The sequence below is a fragment of the Poecilia latipinna genome, unplaced genomic scaffold, assembly GCF_001443285.1.
Source record: "Poecilia latipinna isolate Pla-1442-1.1 unplaced genomic scaffold, P_latipinna-1.0 Scaffold1942, whole genome shotgun sequence".
Taxonomy (NCBI): domain Eukaryota; kingdom Metazoa; phylum Chordata; class Actinopteri; order Cyprinodontiformes; family Poeciliidae; genus Poecilia; species Poecilia latipinna.
This window is the reverse complement of record NW_015114558.1, coordinates 34,418-49,199: the sequence shown is the minus strand read 5'-3', so window position 1 is coordinate 49,199 and position 14,782 is coordinate 34,418. Positions and strand designations below refer to the sequence as shown.

The window sequence follows — 14,782 nt, the reverse complement described above, 5'->3', positions numbered from 1 at the left end:
CATGTAACATTAGCTAAAATTTTCCTCCTAGATAATTCTGCTTTGCACTGTTTAATTTAATTTAAAATGTTTCCACTTTTTTGACCGTTTGTCGTTTTCTAGCCATTTCTTTTTTGGTTTTCCTTCACATCTAAAAATAGCACTTAGCTTAGCATACACACGTCAGCGTCGTTCTGGGTCCAGATCTTCAGAACAGAATGGAGATGCTCATTAAAATAAAACCTGAGAGGTTAATTAGCGGCGACTGGCCTTCATCTCTTCCTTTGAATCTGATTTAGTTGCTGACAGATTAGCAGAGCAGCAGCTCAGATGTTTGATTAAAGCTAAGCTCATAAAACGAGATTATTACAGTAAAACTAAGGATTAGGTTTAATGTAGTTTTTTCAACATATTAATAGTTTTATCCAGTCTCCAGTGGTGATTCTTCTGATGCAAATAATGAATTTACTGAAGTATTAAAGGGAAAAAAAGAAGATTTTTAGCCTAGTTGGCTCCAGATGGGATTAAAACTCTTAAACCAGGAGGGATTTATGCAGAAATGGTCATTTATATGAACACTTTAATAAGTTTAAATGTGACTTCCTCTACTTTTAAATCTTCCAAAATGTAAAATTTTCTCATCTCCAAGTCTGACATTAAATGTTTTGGGACCCGAGGATAAAGAGTTTTTCTTTACTTTCATTTCTCCAAAAATAATGATGCATTAAATTTTTATGAAATTATTCATCTTGGACAAAACAGGCATAAAAACACAAAAAAGACTTAAAGACAATGAGAAGCTTTACATCCATTTCTAGAGGTTGAAAATATTTCAGTATTTACTGCAGGCTGCTGCTCTAAACTAAAACCTTTAATCAGCAGGAAATTATTCTCCTTCCTCACTAAGTATGTTCAAATCAAAGGCTGAAATTTCTATATTTCTCAGGGTAAAACAATACTTTTCCAAAATAATTATTTAGTTTTTTTCCAGATTCATACCAGATTTGTCTTTAAAATGTGACGTGTGTGTAAGCTTGTCCAGGTTTGACATCAGAGTGAATGTGAAATGTTTGTGATCTCGTCCTGCAGAGTACGGCCTGCGCCTGGGCAGCCAGCTCTTCATCAAGGAGATGACGAGCAGCGGCCTGGCCGGCAGAGACGGGAACCTGCAGGAGGGAGACATCATCCTGAAGGTGGGACCTCAGAGAGGCAGGGAGGGGAATTCATGATCAGAGTTTATTCAGCTGCTACAAAAACAGAATCACCCAGAAAACAAGAATAAACAGAGAGAGAGAGATTACTCCTCATTCTTTATCTGGTTTTTCTTTTACTATCTATAAACTCAACTGGTCTCTCCTCCTCTCTGACCTCTGACCTCTGTCCCTCCTCCCTCAGATCAACGGCACGGTGACGGAGAACCTCTCCCTCGGCGACGCCGGGAAGCTGATCGAGAAGTCTCGCGGCCGGCTGCAGCTGGTGGTTCAGCGCGACCGCCGCCAGATCCTGATCCGCATCCCGCCGATGGTGGACAGCGACTCGGAGCTCGATGGTGAGAGACCCTCCAAACTGAAAACCAGCAGGACCTACCCGGTGTGAATGCTCGCCGCCGCCGCCATCATCATCATCACCGCCATCATCATAGACATACTTTTAAATCGCTTAAGAGAGAAAAATAACCCAGCGCATGTGAACTTCCATTTGTGAAGAAGTTGTTGCCAATAATGTTGCTGTAACTTGTTTTACGCTCATCAAATAAAAGCTTTTACTTTTACTCTCATCCGCTTTTAGTCGTATTTAAATATTCAAATATTCACTCCATGCAGCAGCAGCAGCTCCTCTTTTTATACCTGGTTTTTTTGGGGTCACATGACCCAGACGGAGGACTCTGATTGGTCCAGCGTGACCCACTTTGTCTGGTTTGTGTCTTCATGTGTGAAAGTGTTCATTCCCCTCCAGCAGGGTGATCTAATCCCAGATTATAATCCTGCTGTTGGATTTCCACAATACAAGGATTTTTTTGTTATTTCTTTTTAGCTCCCAAACATCATCCATCCACTTCATTTTTTTCCCCTGCACTGCAGAAACACAAAAAGTATTTTTGCTTAGTTTCTTGTGTGGATATTTTAACACTCTTGAAATAAGACAAATCTAACTTTAAAAGTAACTTTTCAGCAAGATATAGCAGCTTGTTTTATTCCTAAATATTGACAAAAATGTGCTTGTTTCATTGATGATTTCAATAAGACATTTTCCCATGTTATAACTGAAATAACAACCAGAGTAAAATCTTATTTTCCACAAATGATTTTGTGCAAGAAAAGAATGTAGTGAACATATTTTGTGTGGTCCAGTCTTTGGTTGCTAGATGACGGTGGAATTCCACTGGGGTTGCTGGGTAACGGGCGGAACTCTACTGGGGTTGCTAGGTAACGGGCAGATTTTTTTTTTCCCATAGGTGAAATAATCTGCCAATGGAACCAGAACATTTTTGTCAATATTAAGAAATTATTCACTTAAAACAAGCTCCTGTGTCTTGGAGAAAAGTTATTTAGTTTTCTCTTATTTCAAGTGTATTAATATATTTACACTAGGAAATAGACCAAAAATACTTGGTCATATTTTGTGTTTTTGCAGTGTGCTGCTGTCATTGTCTGATGCTTTTCAGTTTAAGATCCACAGATCTGCTTATGCTTGTAATTTAGTCGGGGACGTTCGATTTCGAAACAGGTGAATCTGTTTTGCGTCTGTGTTTCAGTTTCTCGTTGGGCTGCAGGAAAGAGACATTTTTCACTTCGTCTGTCATGTTTTTTGCAGATATCTCTGAGATCGAGTCGTACCGCTCTTACTCTCCACAGGAGCGAGGTCATCCCTCCGACCTTTCCTCACACTCGTCCAATGAGAGGCTTCGAGACAAACCCAGGTACGCTGTCATGCAGCCAAACGCGGCTCGCTTTGGTCTATTTTCAGCGTCTTAAAATAACACAGTTCAGCTTTGATTCACATATTCAAAGTAAGGAATAACCTGCTAAATACAGCTGTAAAAAGATGTTGTATTCTCTCTGTTTGGCAGTAATACTTTTATCTATTTCAGGTCAGTTAGCATTGTCAAAATTAGTGACACAATGTTGGTGGCAACAGCTAAAATGACGGCAAAAAACTGTTATTTGTGGTTCAAGTTCTCGTGGGTCAGAACACGACCTTGTGGTACTCCTAAAGATGTTTGAGTTTTAAAATATTCGTTTTTCTCATATTATGACTTTATTATGGTCATTTATTTATTTTCGTATTACAAGTTTATTCTCATTGTTACAACTTTATTCTTTTATCACAAACATTTTATTCTCATAACATGACTTATGTTCTTGTGTAATACTTATTCGTAGCATTTCCTGCTAACTTTTATTTTTTTTTATTTCAGAGACGATCCTTCTAGCAGGTTGGCGAAAATGGGCGCGATGCCGACGCCTCTCAAAAGTCTGGAGAGGCATGAAGATTCCTCCCCTTTGCCGCCAGAGAGGGATGAAACTCGATCTGTGTCGCCGCCAGGTAAATGTCTTTCTGCTTCTGAAGATGTTAAAACAAGCTGATTAAAGCACAATATGGCTGATCTGATCGTTTTACCGTTTTCATTCGCAGCAGCAGCAGCTGTCGCCCCAAGAGTTCAGGTTCCTCCAAAAGTCCCACTGAAGCCGAGCTTGGAGGATCAGGAAGTCTACGGGTCAGTAGTTTACATTTTTTTATATTTTGTAACTGAACTGAAACGCCAAATTCCACAGCACATCTACATGTTCAGGTTGTCATAGTCAAGCTAGCATAGCTGACCTGCTTCTCTCTTCCTTGCCATTTCTTTTCTCTCAAAACTTTTTCCTGATCTTATCTAGTTGTAGTGTTGATAATTAGTAGCAAAGCACTGTGTCCCTTTTTCTTTTATACATCAGGCGTTCATTTAAGATTTAGCACGTTATGCTAACAGCTAAAACCAATGGTAGTCATCTTAAGCCAGCAGCTTTTTGTCCCTCAGCCAGATCGGTCTGTATGAGCAATTAAAGGAGAATTTGTCTGTTTTTCTGAACTTGACTGTTTTCGAAACAAAAGGCCGAACACGATAATGGTGCGCTTCAAGAAGGGCGACAGCGTCGGGCTGCGGCTCGCCGGAGGGAACGATGTCGGCATCTTCATTGCCGGCGTTCAGGAGGACAGTGCGGCCGAGCAGGAGGGTCTTCGGACCGGAGATCAGATCGTCAAGGTGCCGCTTTTAGGTCCTCATCTTCCAACGTTCGCATGGAATCTAATGAAAACCCTTCAGTGACTTTCTGGTCTCTGTTTCAGGTGAACAGCGTTGACTTCAGAGGGATGGTGCGTGAAGACGCCGTCCTCTACCTGCTGGACATCCCAAAAGGAGAAGACGTGACCATCCTGGCTCAGAGCAAACCAGAAGGTACGAACACAGAAATAAAACTCCAGTAAGAGCAAAAAATGATGTGGTAAAAGGTCGACTCAAGCACTGAGTAACTGATCAAATTATCAATCATTTAATATTTAAAAATTACATAATGAGACGGAACAAAATGTAAAGTTGAAATTTTTGTATTTTAAAGACCAAAATGACAATAGTTCATTTAAGTAGCAGAATTTCAAAATACATTTTTTTCTAAAAAATGTTTTTCAAAATTATGAAACTTGAACAAAACCTGCAGGTGTGTCTGTGTCTGGTGACATTTTGGTTAAACATGTTTGTTTTTCATTCAGTGGGTGGAAAATCCAGAAAATTTACTAAAGTAAAAATAAGAACTTCTCCATCCAAGCCCAACAAATTCACTTCCACAACTGGAGCATTACAGCTTTCACTATAATGTTTATATATAAAACTTTATTACAGGGTGTTTGCACATCCCTAACAAGTTTTAAATTAATTTAACTGAAATTTAGGCCTTAAAATGTCTTAAATTCAGGGGGGGAAATGTAAGTTGGCCTTAAATATTTTAATCACAGTTCTTAAAAGTTGTCTTGGCAGAAATATTTAATGTTGTAGTGACTTTTTCACCAAGCAAATGTGTGAGACGCACAGATTTTTTTTTACATTTTGTAGCTTCATGTTGTTGATGCTACAGCTAACTAGCTGCTAATATACCTTGCTAGCTTGCTAGCTATTTAGCGCATATCCTGGAAAATTGTAATCGTCAGTTGATTGGTTGGCATTTGTCTTTGATGCTATATGCTTGGCACTAATACAATACATTAGTTTCCCTTTGTACCTTTTTGTTGTACAGGCCTTAAATTTCATTCATAAAGGTCTTAAAAAAGATGGTGAAACCTGCAGAAACCCTGTTTCAGAAACTGCTTTGGATTTATTTGACATATAAACTCAAAGGCAAAGGAGAAAAAAGTAGAGAGAATACAAGATAACGTGTTAAAAGTCTGTTTGTAAACCTGCAGAAAGAGAAAAACAGAGAAACCTCAATAAGAAGCTTGTATAACTAATGTTACTGAAACGTACATGGAACCAATACAACGCATCTGTGGATCCAAGATGATTTTTGTTTTTCTGGCTTCAGTGTATGAAGACGTTCTGGCATCCGGACGCGGCGACTCGTTCTACATCAGGACCCACTTTGAGTACGAGAAGGAGGCGCCGCAGAGCCTCCCGTTCGGCAGGGGAGAGATCTTCAAGGTCACCGACACGCTGTACGACGGCAAGCTGGGCCACTGGCTGGCCATCCGCATGGACCAGGACAACCAGTCGCCCGAAGTGAAAAAGGGAATCATCCCCAACAAGAGCAGGTGGGCGGTCAGAGAAACGCGTCTGAGCCGTGAACCTGTCAGTGCAGAAAACCTCTGAAAGTCTCTGTTTGTGTCTCAGAGCTGAACAAATGGCCAACGTGCAGAACGCTGCCAGAGCGGCGTCAGGCAACGACAGAGGAGACTTCTGGAGGCTGAGAGGTCAAAGGGCGGCGAAGAAGAAAGACCTGCGGAAGAGCCGGGAGGACCTGAGCACCGCGCCGGTCACCACCAAGTTCCCCGCGTACGAGAGAGTGGTGCTCCGAGAAGGTAGGAAACGTTTCCTCCCATGTTCTCCTGCTGGCGACGGTAAACCCTGACATCCAGTTTGTTTGCAGCTGGTTTCAGGAGGCCGGTGGTCATATTCGGACCGATTTCCGACGTAGTGAACGAGAAACTGGCCAACGACCTTCCCAACGAGTTTATTATTGCCAGTAAGTATCGTCCAAACTTGCTTCTGTTAGAAACCGTTCAAAGTAACAACTGCTGCACTTTGTTCAAATAAAAATACAATTTGGATTCTTCAAGGATGTTGTAATTGTGAATTTATGGTAATTACAATTAATTCCAGTGCTTATGAAGAACATTTTAGCATTTACTATCAGCAATAAATCAATAATTTCTGTTTTGTTGGTCAGGAATCCTCAAAAAGACCTTCGACCTCTGATTAATGTGTCTCAATAATATTTCACCTGCTGGTTTTGATTTAGGCTGATTACAGTTTCTGCTTTGGAAAGATGCAAAAATATGGAGCTAAATTGGGGCCATGAAATTTGGAATGAATACATAACAATAAAACATAAAAATGGGAAATAAGGAAAAGTAAATAAAACAATTCTAGCCGTTTTGTTTTCAGTTTAAATTTTTTCTGGGGAAAAAAAGAAATTCATGTTTTTGTATTAAATTCAAAACAGAAATTGTCAACTATGACACAAGGATATGGAGGTAAATTGGAAAAAGATTTAACTAAGAATTAAAACTGAAAAGAAATTCAAAACTTTATTTTGCTGTTTTCCGTTCAGCCTTCCTGTTATCAGATGGACATTTTTCTCTCTCGCTTTAAATGAACTACAGACATTGTTACTGTAGAAACTCATTTTTTTTATTATTCAAAATTAACTTTATGGTTTATACCAAAGTTTATTTTAAACTTAAAACCTTCTGTGTTTCAGAAACTGAGCCCAAAGACGCTGGAAGTGAGAAATCCTCTGGAGTGGTGAGACTGAACACCATCCGAGAAATCATTGAGCAGGTAGTTGGTTTATTTTTTATCACTTTTAGCTCAAAGTCTTTTTTTGGTGGAAATAAAATCCTGAAACGCGGCGTCGTGTAGGACCTCCACGCGCTGCTGGACGTCACCCCCAAAGCCGTGGACACGTTGAACTACACCCAGTGGTATCCCATCGTGGTTTTCCTGAACCCGGACAGCAAGCAGGGCGTCAAAACCATGAGGACCCGCCTGATACCCGGATCCAACCGCAGCGCGCGGAAGCTGTACGAGCAGGCGGTGCGGCTGAAGAAGACCTGCTCCCACCTCTTCACCGGTCAGTGGCGCCTCAGAGCGAAGCATTTCAAACTTTCTGTCCGATTCGCTCACTGTTGATGCTCCTGTTTGTTGGGAATCCAGCGACCATCGACCTGAACTCGTCGAATGACGCCTGGTACGGCAGCGTGAAGGACTCGATCCGGGAGCAGCAGCAGAAAGCCGTGTGGGTGTCGGAGGGGAAGGTGAGTCGAAAGAAAGAAATCAGAATATCATCTAATTTATTAGAAATATGCACAGACAGACATGTTACTGCTAACACTGAATCCACACGTATTGATGGAAGGTTTAGTGGAAGGAAAAAGTCTAATCACAGAAATTACAAACCATCAAATCATAAAATTGCTGAAAATATCAGTCTAAATTTTTAAGTAGTTGAAGACGACAAAAACAAAGTCTGTTGGATTTTAAGGTTTTTGATTTGTTTCATTTTGGGAAAATTAGAAAAAATTAAATATGTGGGAAATTAAAAGCGTCGACACCAGGATTCAAATCAGCCATATCTGAAACTAGATGAATAGATTGGTAAATAAATTAATACAAGTGCTTAAGTAGCTGGAAGTGGTTGGTCGTTTTTAAAATTCTGTTAAAATTAACTATGAAACTGACATTTTACTGGACTAAAATGATCTGTTTTTATCTAACAACCAGGTGTAAAATGAGCCTAAAGTATAGATAATTAAATGGCTGAAGTATTTAAACTTTAAAGGAAAAGTGATTAGTTTAATTTCAGCAAAATTAGACATAAATGTTGAATATCTTTTAAGTTGTAAAACAAATTGACAAAAAAATCAATGTAGTTTTGTCTGGAATGAGCTGAAAATGTTGGTGATTAAATGGTTTAAGTTGCTGAAAATGGCTGAAGCAGTTCAGCTATAATGAAAACAAAGATTTTATTTCAATTCTAAAATTTTGTTTTGGCAAAACATGTGAAAGTTAAATATTTTAGAAAGTAAAACATCAACCACAACATTGTAAATTAATATTAATGAAGTGATTTCATTCAAATTCCACCAGGATTTTGTATCTGAGTTTTGAAATAAATAAGTTTCTGATTAATTTCCCCTGCAGATGGACGGGTCAGAGGAGGACCTGGACCTTCAGGACGACCGCATGTCCTACCTGTCGGCCATGAGCGCCGACTACCTGAGCATGGACAGCCGCCTCACCAGCGACTACGACGACACGGCGGACGAGGGCGGGGCTTACACCGACAACGAGCTGGACGAGCCGCTGGACGACCCCACGCCCGTCTCCGCCATCAGCAGGTCGTCGGAGCCCGTCCTGCCCGAAGAGCCGCGCCGCGCCAAGAGGCCCGGGAACAGAGAGGTTCTGAACCGGGACCCCAGCCCGCCGCCTTCGTTTGTTCCAGAACCACCAAAGGTGAGCGGCAGATTTCAAACCTTCCAACTCAGGATGGGAACCGCAGCTCAACGCCTCGCTAAGCTGCTTCAATAAAGATTTGAGGTATTTTACGTGATGATGCTCCGTATTTTGCTTTAGAAAATATCCAAGATGGCGTCGCAGCAGAAGAGCTGCAAGATCTGTTTATTTTTCACCAAACAGACGATTCTGGGCCCAGTTGGAACAAGTTCAGAACTTTATCTTTATAAAAGGATGAAACCTCCAACATCCTCAAACAGTCGACCATTTTTGATCATCTAAAGTGTTTGATGCGTTGCTTAGCAACAGCGGTGACTCAAAGAGGGCGGGCCTTCCTGGTTTATGTCATATTGTATGAATAATCTACATCTCCATTTTTTGCAGCACAAAATTTAACTTTGGTCAGATTTGGTGATGCTGGTGGCTGGTTGACCTTTTGACTTTTAAGCTTTATTAAGATCTTCACAGCCGCAGCAGCACAAATTAAAATGTTTGCTGCACAAACGTAGCCGAGTTGATTGACACCAGATTTGTCTGGTTTGAAGACGGTGGAGGCTGGTTGACCTTTCATGACCTCTGGAAACATTTATTAATATCTTTAAGATGATATTTTAGCTGCACTAAGGTCCCATCATGAATGAATTCCCAGCGTCTCTCTCCCGGCTGCAGGTCCGAGCCCAGGCCCGGACCGACTCGGTGCGCAGCTACGAGTCCCACTCCAGCAGCACCATCAGCAGCATCGACGCGGTGGCCGCCAGCCGGCCGGCTCCCCCGCCGGTGGCCTTGAAGCCCAACATCGCCCGCCTGCACCAGGCCCCAGAGGAGCCGGCGCCGGCGAACCCGCAGGAGGAGGAAGACCCCGCCAACAAGTCCTTCCTGGGAAAGGTGGGAACACAGAACGACCCGTTTCCTTTAAGACTCGCTTTCTCACTGCCGTCTGCCTTTACGCTTCGCTTAGTAAACTTGTTTCCTTTTCTTCCTCTTTGCTTTTTCTCTCTTCCTGTTATGAAATAGAGAATGGCCAATCAGGTAACTCCACATGTCCACATCCTGTTTCTGGGTTCCTGCACAAAACTTTTCTGTTTTCTGGACTTAAGCAGAAGTTAAACCTGAATCCTTTGAGCTCGACACACTTTAAGCTTCTCACTCTTTGAAAATGATGCAGCTATGATAAAAAAAACTGTAAATTTAACATTAAACATAAAGTTTTACGCAAATATTTGAGAAAAATAATGTGGTATTTATGCTGCCTATAAACAAGAAGGCCATTGGTTGAGATTAATGCGAGTTAGTTTATTAACAAATAGTTTTACAATTTTAAAGATTTCCATTCCTTTCAGTTTGACATTTTACACAAAGTTAACAAAATAAAAGGTTTGAAAAGTCAACATATCCTGAATGAGATGAATAAGTTGGGATTAAAATGGAAAGTTTTAGCAGGGATAACTCAGTTTGTGTTGAATTTTAAGGTTTTACGTTCATTTTTTTGAAGCAAAAATGTTAAAACTAACAGTTGTGTATAAAATTGATCAAAATTTAGGTTTGTAAATTGTTGAGCTTTGGAGAAAATTGAGTTTTTGCTGGATTTAAGGTTTTGATTTGTTCCATTTTGGCAAAATTAGGCAGAAAATGTTTAAAACTTTGGAAATTAAAACAATTGACAACAATATTAAATGTAGCCATGTCTAAATGAGTTCAATATATTGGTAATTATAATGATTATAATAAGGAAATGGTTCAAGTGGCTGGAATAGTCGAGCTTTAGAAAAGAAAGTTTTTGTTTGATTTCATGGTAAAACTGTAATTTTATTCATGGCTGTTAAATTTCAGTGGATTTTAAAACTTTAACTTCATTAAAGTTTTTGAAGAAAATTTTACAACTTAAAACTATGAAACTAACAATCGTGTATAAAGTTTCTGAAAATATTGGTTGCTAAACGGTTTAAGTAAATGAAAACGATGAAATAGTTGAACTTGAACCAAGTTTTTTGGGGAATTTAACGTTTTTGATTTGTTTCATTTGAGCAAAATTAGAAAGAAACAGTTAAATATGTTGGAAATTGTAAAACAAAACAAAATTCAAAGTAGTAGTGTCTGAAATGAGCTGAATATTTTGGAAATTTAATTTAAAAATGGTTTAAACAGCTGAAATTAAGCTGAAGTAGTTTAGAAAACTGAATTTTGAACTGATTTTAAGGTTTTAGTTCATTTTAATGTGGTTGTTTTTTTCCTCTAAATATTGGTGAAAAGGTTTAATCAGCTTTAGAGGAAAACACGTTTAACTTTTTATTTGCTTTTGAGGTTTTAATTAGTTTCATGTTGGCAAAATTAGACAAAAAAACGACAGAGTTCAAAATGAGATGAAAATATTGGCAATTAAAATAAAAATTAATGAAAATGAGCTGAAATGCCAGAATGAATCATAAAAATAGACGTGTAGGAACCTGTGTCCATCAGTCACAACCAGCCCATAATCCTCCACTCACCATGTCGGCCATCTTTCTTTCTTCCTTCCACTAACTGAACCTCGTTTTCTTCCAGATCAAAGCCTTTGAGAAGATGGACCACCTGGCCCGAGCTCAGCGTCTTCTGGAGCTGCAGGAGGCGGAAAACGCTCGAGTCAGTGAAAACCCGCCTCTCATTTAGTCTGCATTCAGACCCGTTGAGGTTTCCGGGTCCGGCTGCCAGAACAATAGCTTCCTGAAAGGCTCCTCTGTGGTTTTGCTGCGATTCACTCTGACATTTCTGGGTCTGTTCCAGTTGGAAATCGCCCAGAAGCATCCAGACATCTACGCCGTCCCAGTGAAGCTGCCAAAATCCAACCAGAACCGCCCCCAGCCAATCGGGTCAGAGCTTTTTCTGTCTCATTTTCTACAGAAAAGGAAACGATTTAAATTCCTGTCAGTGGCAAGAATACAGGAAGAAGCACAAAGTGATTAAACCTTCACTTTGTTTATGTAAATCAAAATCAAAGCAGCAGAATCTCCTGGATATTTTTTTATAAAACATCTAATCAATAGACACATGATCAATATCAATAGATGATGCATCTGATAGGATATTCACTGAGCTCCAATCCAGAACTGCACAGCATTCTGGGAGATGTAGGCAGAGGAGGACGTTAGCCACTCGACCTTGCACAGCTAGCTAAGCTAGGCTAAGTTGGTGGAATCAACTGACTCTTTTGGTTGCCTAGCAACAAGCTGCTGGGTAGGAAGCAGTTTCAAACTTTGGTTGCCTAGCAACAACCTGCTGAGTAACGTTTGACTCTGTTTCAAGAATCGAAATTCTTTGACTTCTGAAGCTCAAACTTAAATATTTTTCTGGAGTTTTTTCGTTTTCCGTTAAACTTCTGAGTTTTTCCTTTTGTTTGTTTTTTCAGGAAAGCGTTTGAGGTTTTTCCTCACACTCTGCCCTCTGCTGTTGTCGGGGTGTTTTTGCTGCTAAAGTCATATTTTCTGTCCATGCTACCATTTTGTGTTTAGAAACAAACAGTTTTGTTCTCACCTGCCTGTTTTATCCTGTATTTCCCTTATTTTGTATATTTTCTACAGAAGAGTATTAACTCTGATATTCAGAGTTAAGAGATGAATTCTCTTTAGAGCTAAAATGAAAAAATGCATATTTTTAACCATGTTTGGGTCATTTTAGAGAAGTTTATCCATCGAAAACTTCTGGTGACTTTAATCCTGTAACCGCTGTAACAGTCGTCATTTTTAATTTTAATTTTTCCTGTTTTTCTGCTGATAATTTAAAATCTGTTTTAGTTGGACACGTCCACAAAGTTTCAGATTACTTTACTTCGCTTGTAAACTGCTGTGAAATTGAGCTGCAAACAGTTTGATTTAGCATTTTAATCACACTGCTGTTAAAATAATCATGTTTTTGCTGCTAAAGTCATATTTTCTGTTAAACTGGTAGACGGTGTCCTGTTTGCCCTTTTCCACCCGATCTGACTTGTTTCGTGTTTTCAGCTCGAACGCCGAGCCGCAGACGATGTCCAGGCCCGCGTACTCGGAGACGAGAGGAAACGAGGACACCGATGCGGAGTACCGCCGCCAGCTGGCAGATCAGACCCGGAGGGGATACTACAACCCCCAGAAGTACAAGGACACGGAGCTGTGAGGCTCCTGACAGGAAGTGAGGTCGTCCGACAGCTTCTGTCGCTCTCTGAACTTCTTTTTTCTCACATTCGGCTTCGAGTCCAGACTCTGTGGAAGCCGGTGGTGGCGTTAACCGCCACAGAGGAAGAAATGTCGGTCCTGATTTCCAGAGACGAAATGTTCAGTTTGGGTTTAAAAGCCTCCAGTGTTTCACCGGCGAGTCGAGGGTTTCTGGATCCATCACAGATATACAGCAGAAGTCTTAATTTTTGTTTTTCCTCCAAGCAGCAGATTAAAGGTTTTAAAGCTGGTTTGGTTGATATTCATCCAGAGTTTCTGAAGGTCTTAAAAAGCTGCAGGAACTAGAAAAGTTCCTGGAAGGTTTTCCTTCCAGTCAATTTCACCTCAAAGTCAAATCCAGAGCTGCTGCCTGATTCCACAAGATAAGAGATTCAATAATCATGTTCCACCGTCTAAAAGTTTTATTTCTATCTAAATATCCCCATAGAAAAAAAACTAAACAAGCAGTTGTTTTTTGTCTGTCATCTTAAAACAGGATTTGCATCAATTCACTTTTTTTCTTTTTTTTCAGCAATAAACATAAAATAGAGTCCAGATTCTAAAATTGAAACAGAACTGGTCTAAATTGGTCCTGGAATTGGCCCTGAGCTTATATATAGTTTAATAATTCCATTATTTCAGATTAAATTCCTTTACATCTCATATTTTCCAGTAATGGGAAACTTTAAACTATATTAATGAGGTAAAACATGATGAATGTCACGATTTAGACAACTTATAATCAAATATATGAATAAAAATAGTGGAGAAATTGATTTTTTTTCATTAAATTCAACGTGGATTGGCATTAACATTTTTTAAATCCCTAAAAAAATATGTTTTTAGGGATTCAATCTGGTAATTTCATAAAAAAAACAACTTTTATTTTGAATGTTATCTGTTTTGACACTTGCTGCCACCATCTTGTATTGATGCCTGGCTGCTGTTTTGTCTACATTTTCTACATTTTCTTTAGTGAAAATAAAAAAATGCACATTAATGGCTCATTTAATGAAGTTTACACATAAACTTCTGGTGACTTTAATTCTGTTTCACAGTGTAACCGCTGTGAAACAAAAACATTAAAATGTCTCTTTACATCAGTTTAATTGTGATTTTCTCGCTCTAAAAAAAACTAAACATTTTACAAAACTAAATTAAAATAAAGTTTCCTTTCCTTGCAGCTTGGAGTGACTTTACCTACAACACAAAGTATAACCGCTGTTTTTGTTTGTATTTTATTGCTCAAAATCACAAATTTAGTTTTTGCAGTTGGAACTTTTTTTTCCCAGTTTTCTGCAGATAATTTAAAATCTGTTTCTGTTTGACACGTCCACAACATTTTTAATGGCTTTGCTTTGCTTGTAAACCATAACTGCTGTGAAATTGAGCTGCAAACAGTTTGATTTCAGTTTTTATTCACACTTTGCTGCTGTCAGGGTGAATAAAATAATCATGTTTCTGCTGCTAGAATCATTTTCTGTCCGTTAAACTGGAAAAAGCTGCCAGAGTCCAAAGAAACATTCAGACCTTCAGAAATTGTGGCGATTTATTGATTGAATTATTCAGTTTAGAAAATCTGGATGCCTTGGAAGAAATGAGGGAAAACTCGAGACTTTTGTACAGAACTATTTATGTAATTTCAGCATATTTAAGTGTAAGTGAAATGATGAAATATTTACCGTCTCGTGTCACAATTTAAGCAGAAATCATTCCCCTAAAAACGGTTTAATAAACAATCAGAGGAAAAGTAGTTTTTCCCAGCGGCTTCTTGTTGATTTCCAGAATAAAACCCAGATTACTGGGGGAGACAGTTGCATTCTGGGTAGCAGAAAACTGTCGCGGTGCCTTTTTACTCCTGATTCTTGCTGGGAAATGAAGCTGCTGTCAAATTCAGAGGCTGGATGGAAAACCTGGAAGCATTCGGTTTGTTTTC

At 39.4% G+C, this 14,782-nt stretch overlaps 1 protein-coding gene and 1 long non-coding RNA gene across 10 annotated transcripts in view; both read left to right on the top strand.

The window, feature by feature from the left end:
- The window catches only part of tjp2a (tight junction protein 2a (zona occludens 2)), a 42,953-nt gene extending 29,859 nt beyond the window's left edge, over positions 1–13,094 (top strand). For 5 of the 9 annotated variants that reach the window (XM_015015686.1, XM_015015682.1, XM_015015678.1 and 2 more), the window contains 19 exons: positions 1,069–1,172; positions 1,375–1,528; positions 2,794–2,899; positions 3,398–3,525; positions 3,619–3,697; positions 4,075–4,225; positions 4,309–4,417; positions 5,535–5,760; positions 5,840–6,027; positions 6,096–6,191; positions 6,930–7,009; positions 7,091–7,301; positions 7,385–7,485; positions 8,372–8,683; positions 9,353–9,568; positions 9,698–9,712; positions 11,225–11,302; positions 11,444–11,529; positions 12,658–13,094. In XM_015015686.1, coding sequence (XP_014871172.1) covers positions 1,069–1,172; positions 1,375–1,528; positions 2,794–2,899; positions 3,398–3,525; positions 3,619–3,697; positions 4,075–4,225; positions 4,309–4,417; positions 5,535–5,760; positions 5,840–6,027; positions 6,096–6,191; positions 6,930–7,009; positions 7,091–7,301; positions 7,385–7,485; positions 8,372–8,683; positions 9,353–9,568; positions 9,698–9,712; positions 11,225–11,302; positions 11,444–11,529; positions 12,658–12,808 — 2,591 coding nt within the window. In that variant the 3' untranslated portion in view covers positions 12,809–13,094. The remainder of the gene's footprint in view (positions 1–1,068; positions 1,173–1,374; positions 1,529–2,793; positions 2,900–3,397; positions 3,526–3,618; positions 3,698–4,074; positions 4,226–4,308; positions 4,418–5,534; positions 5,761–5,839; positions 6,028–6,095; positions 6,192–6,929; positions 7,010–7,090; positions 7,302–7,384; positions 7,486–8,371; positions 8,684–9,352; positions 9,569–9,697; positions 9,713–11,224; positions 11,303–11,443; positions 11,530–12,657) is intronic. The other 4 variants (XM_015015680.1, XM_015015685.1, XM_015015687.1 and 1 more) reach the window with 2 other exon arrangements.
- On the top strand, positions 9,719–10,951 carry LOC106935288 (uncharacterized). Its single transcript, XR_001421867.1, has 2 exons — positions 9,719–10,152; positions 10,881–10,951. It is a non-coding gene; the product is annotated as an uncharacterized LOC106935288 (long non-coding RNA).
- Positions 13,095–14,782: the final 1,688 nt, after the last annotated feature.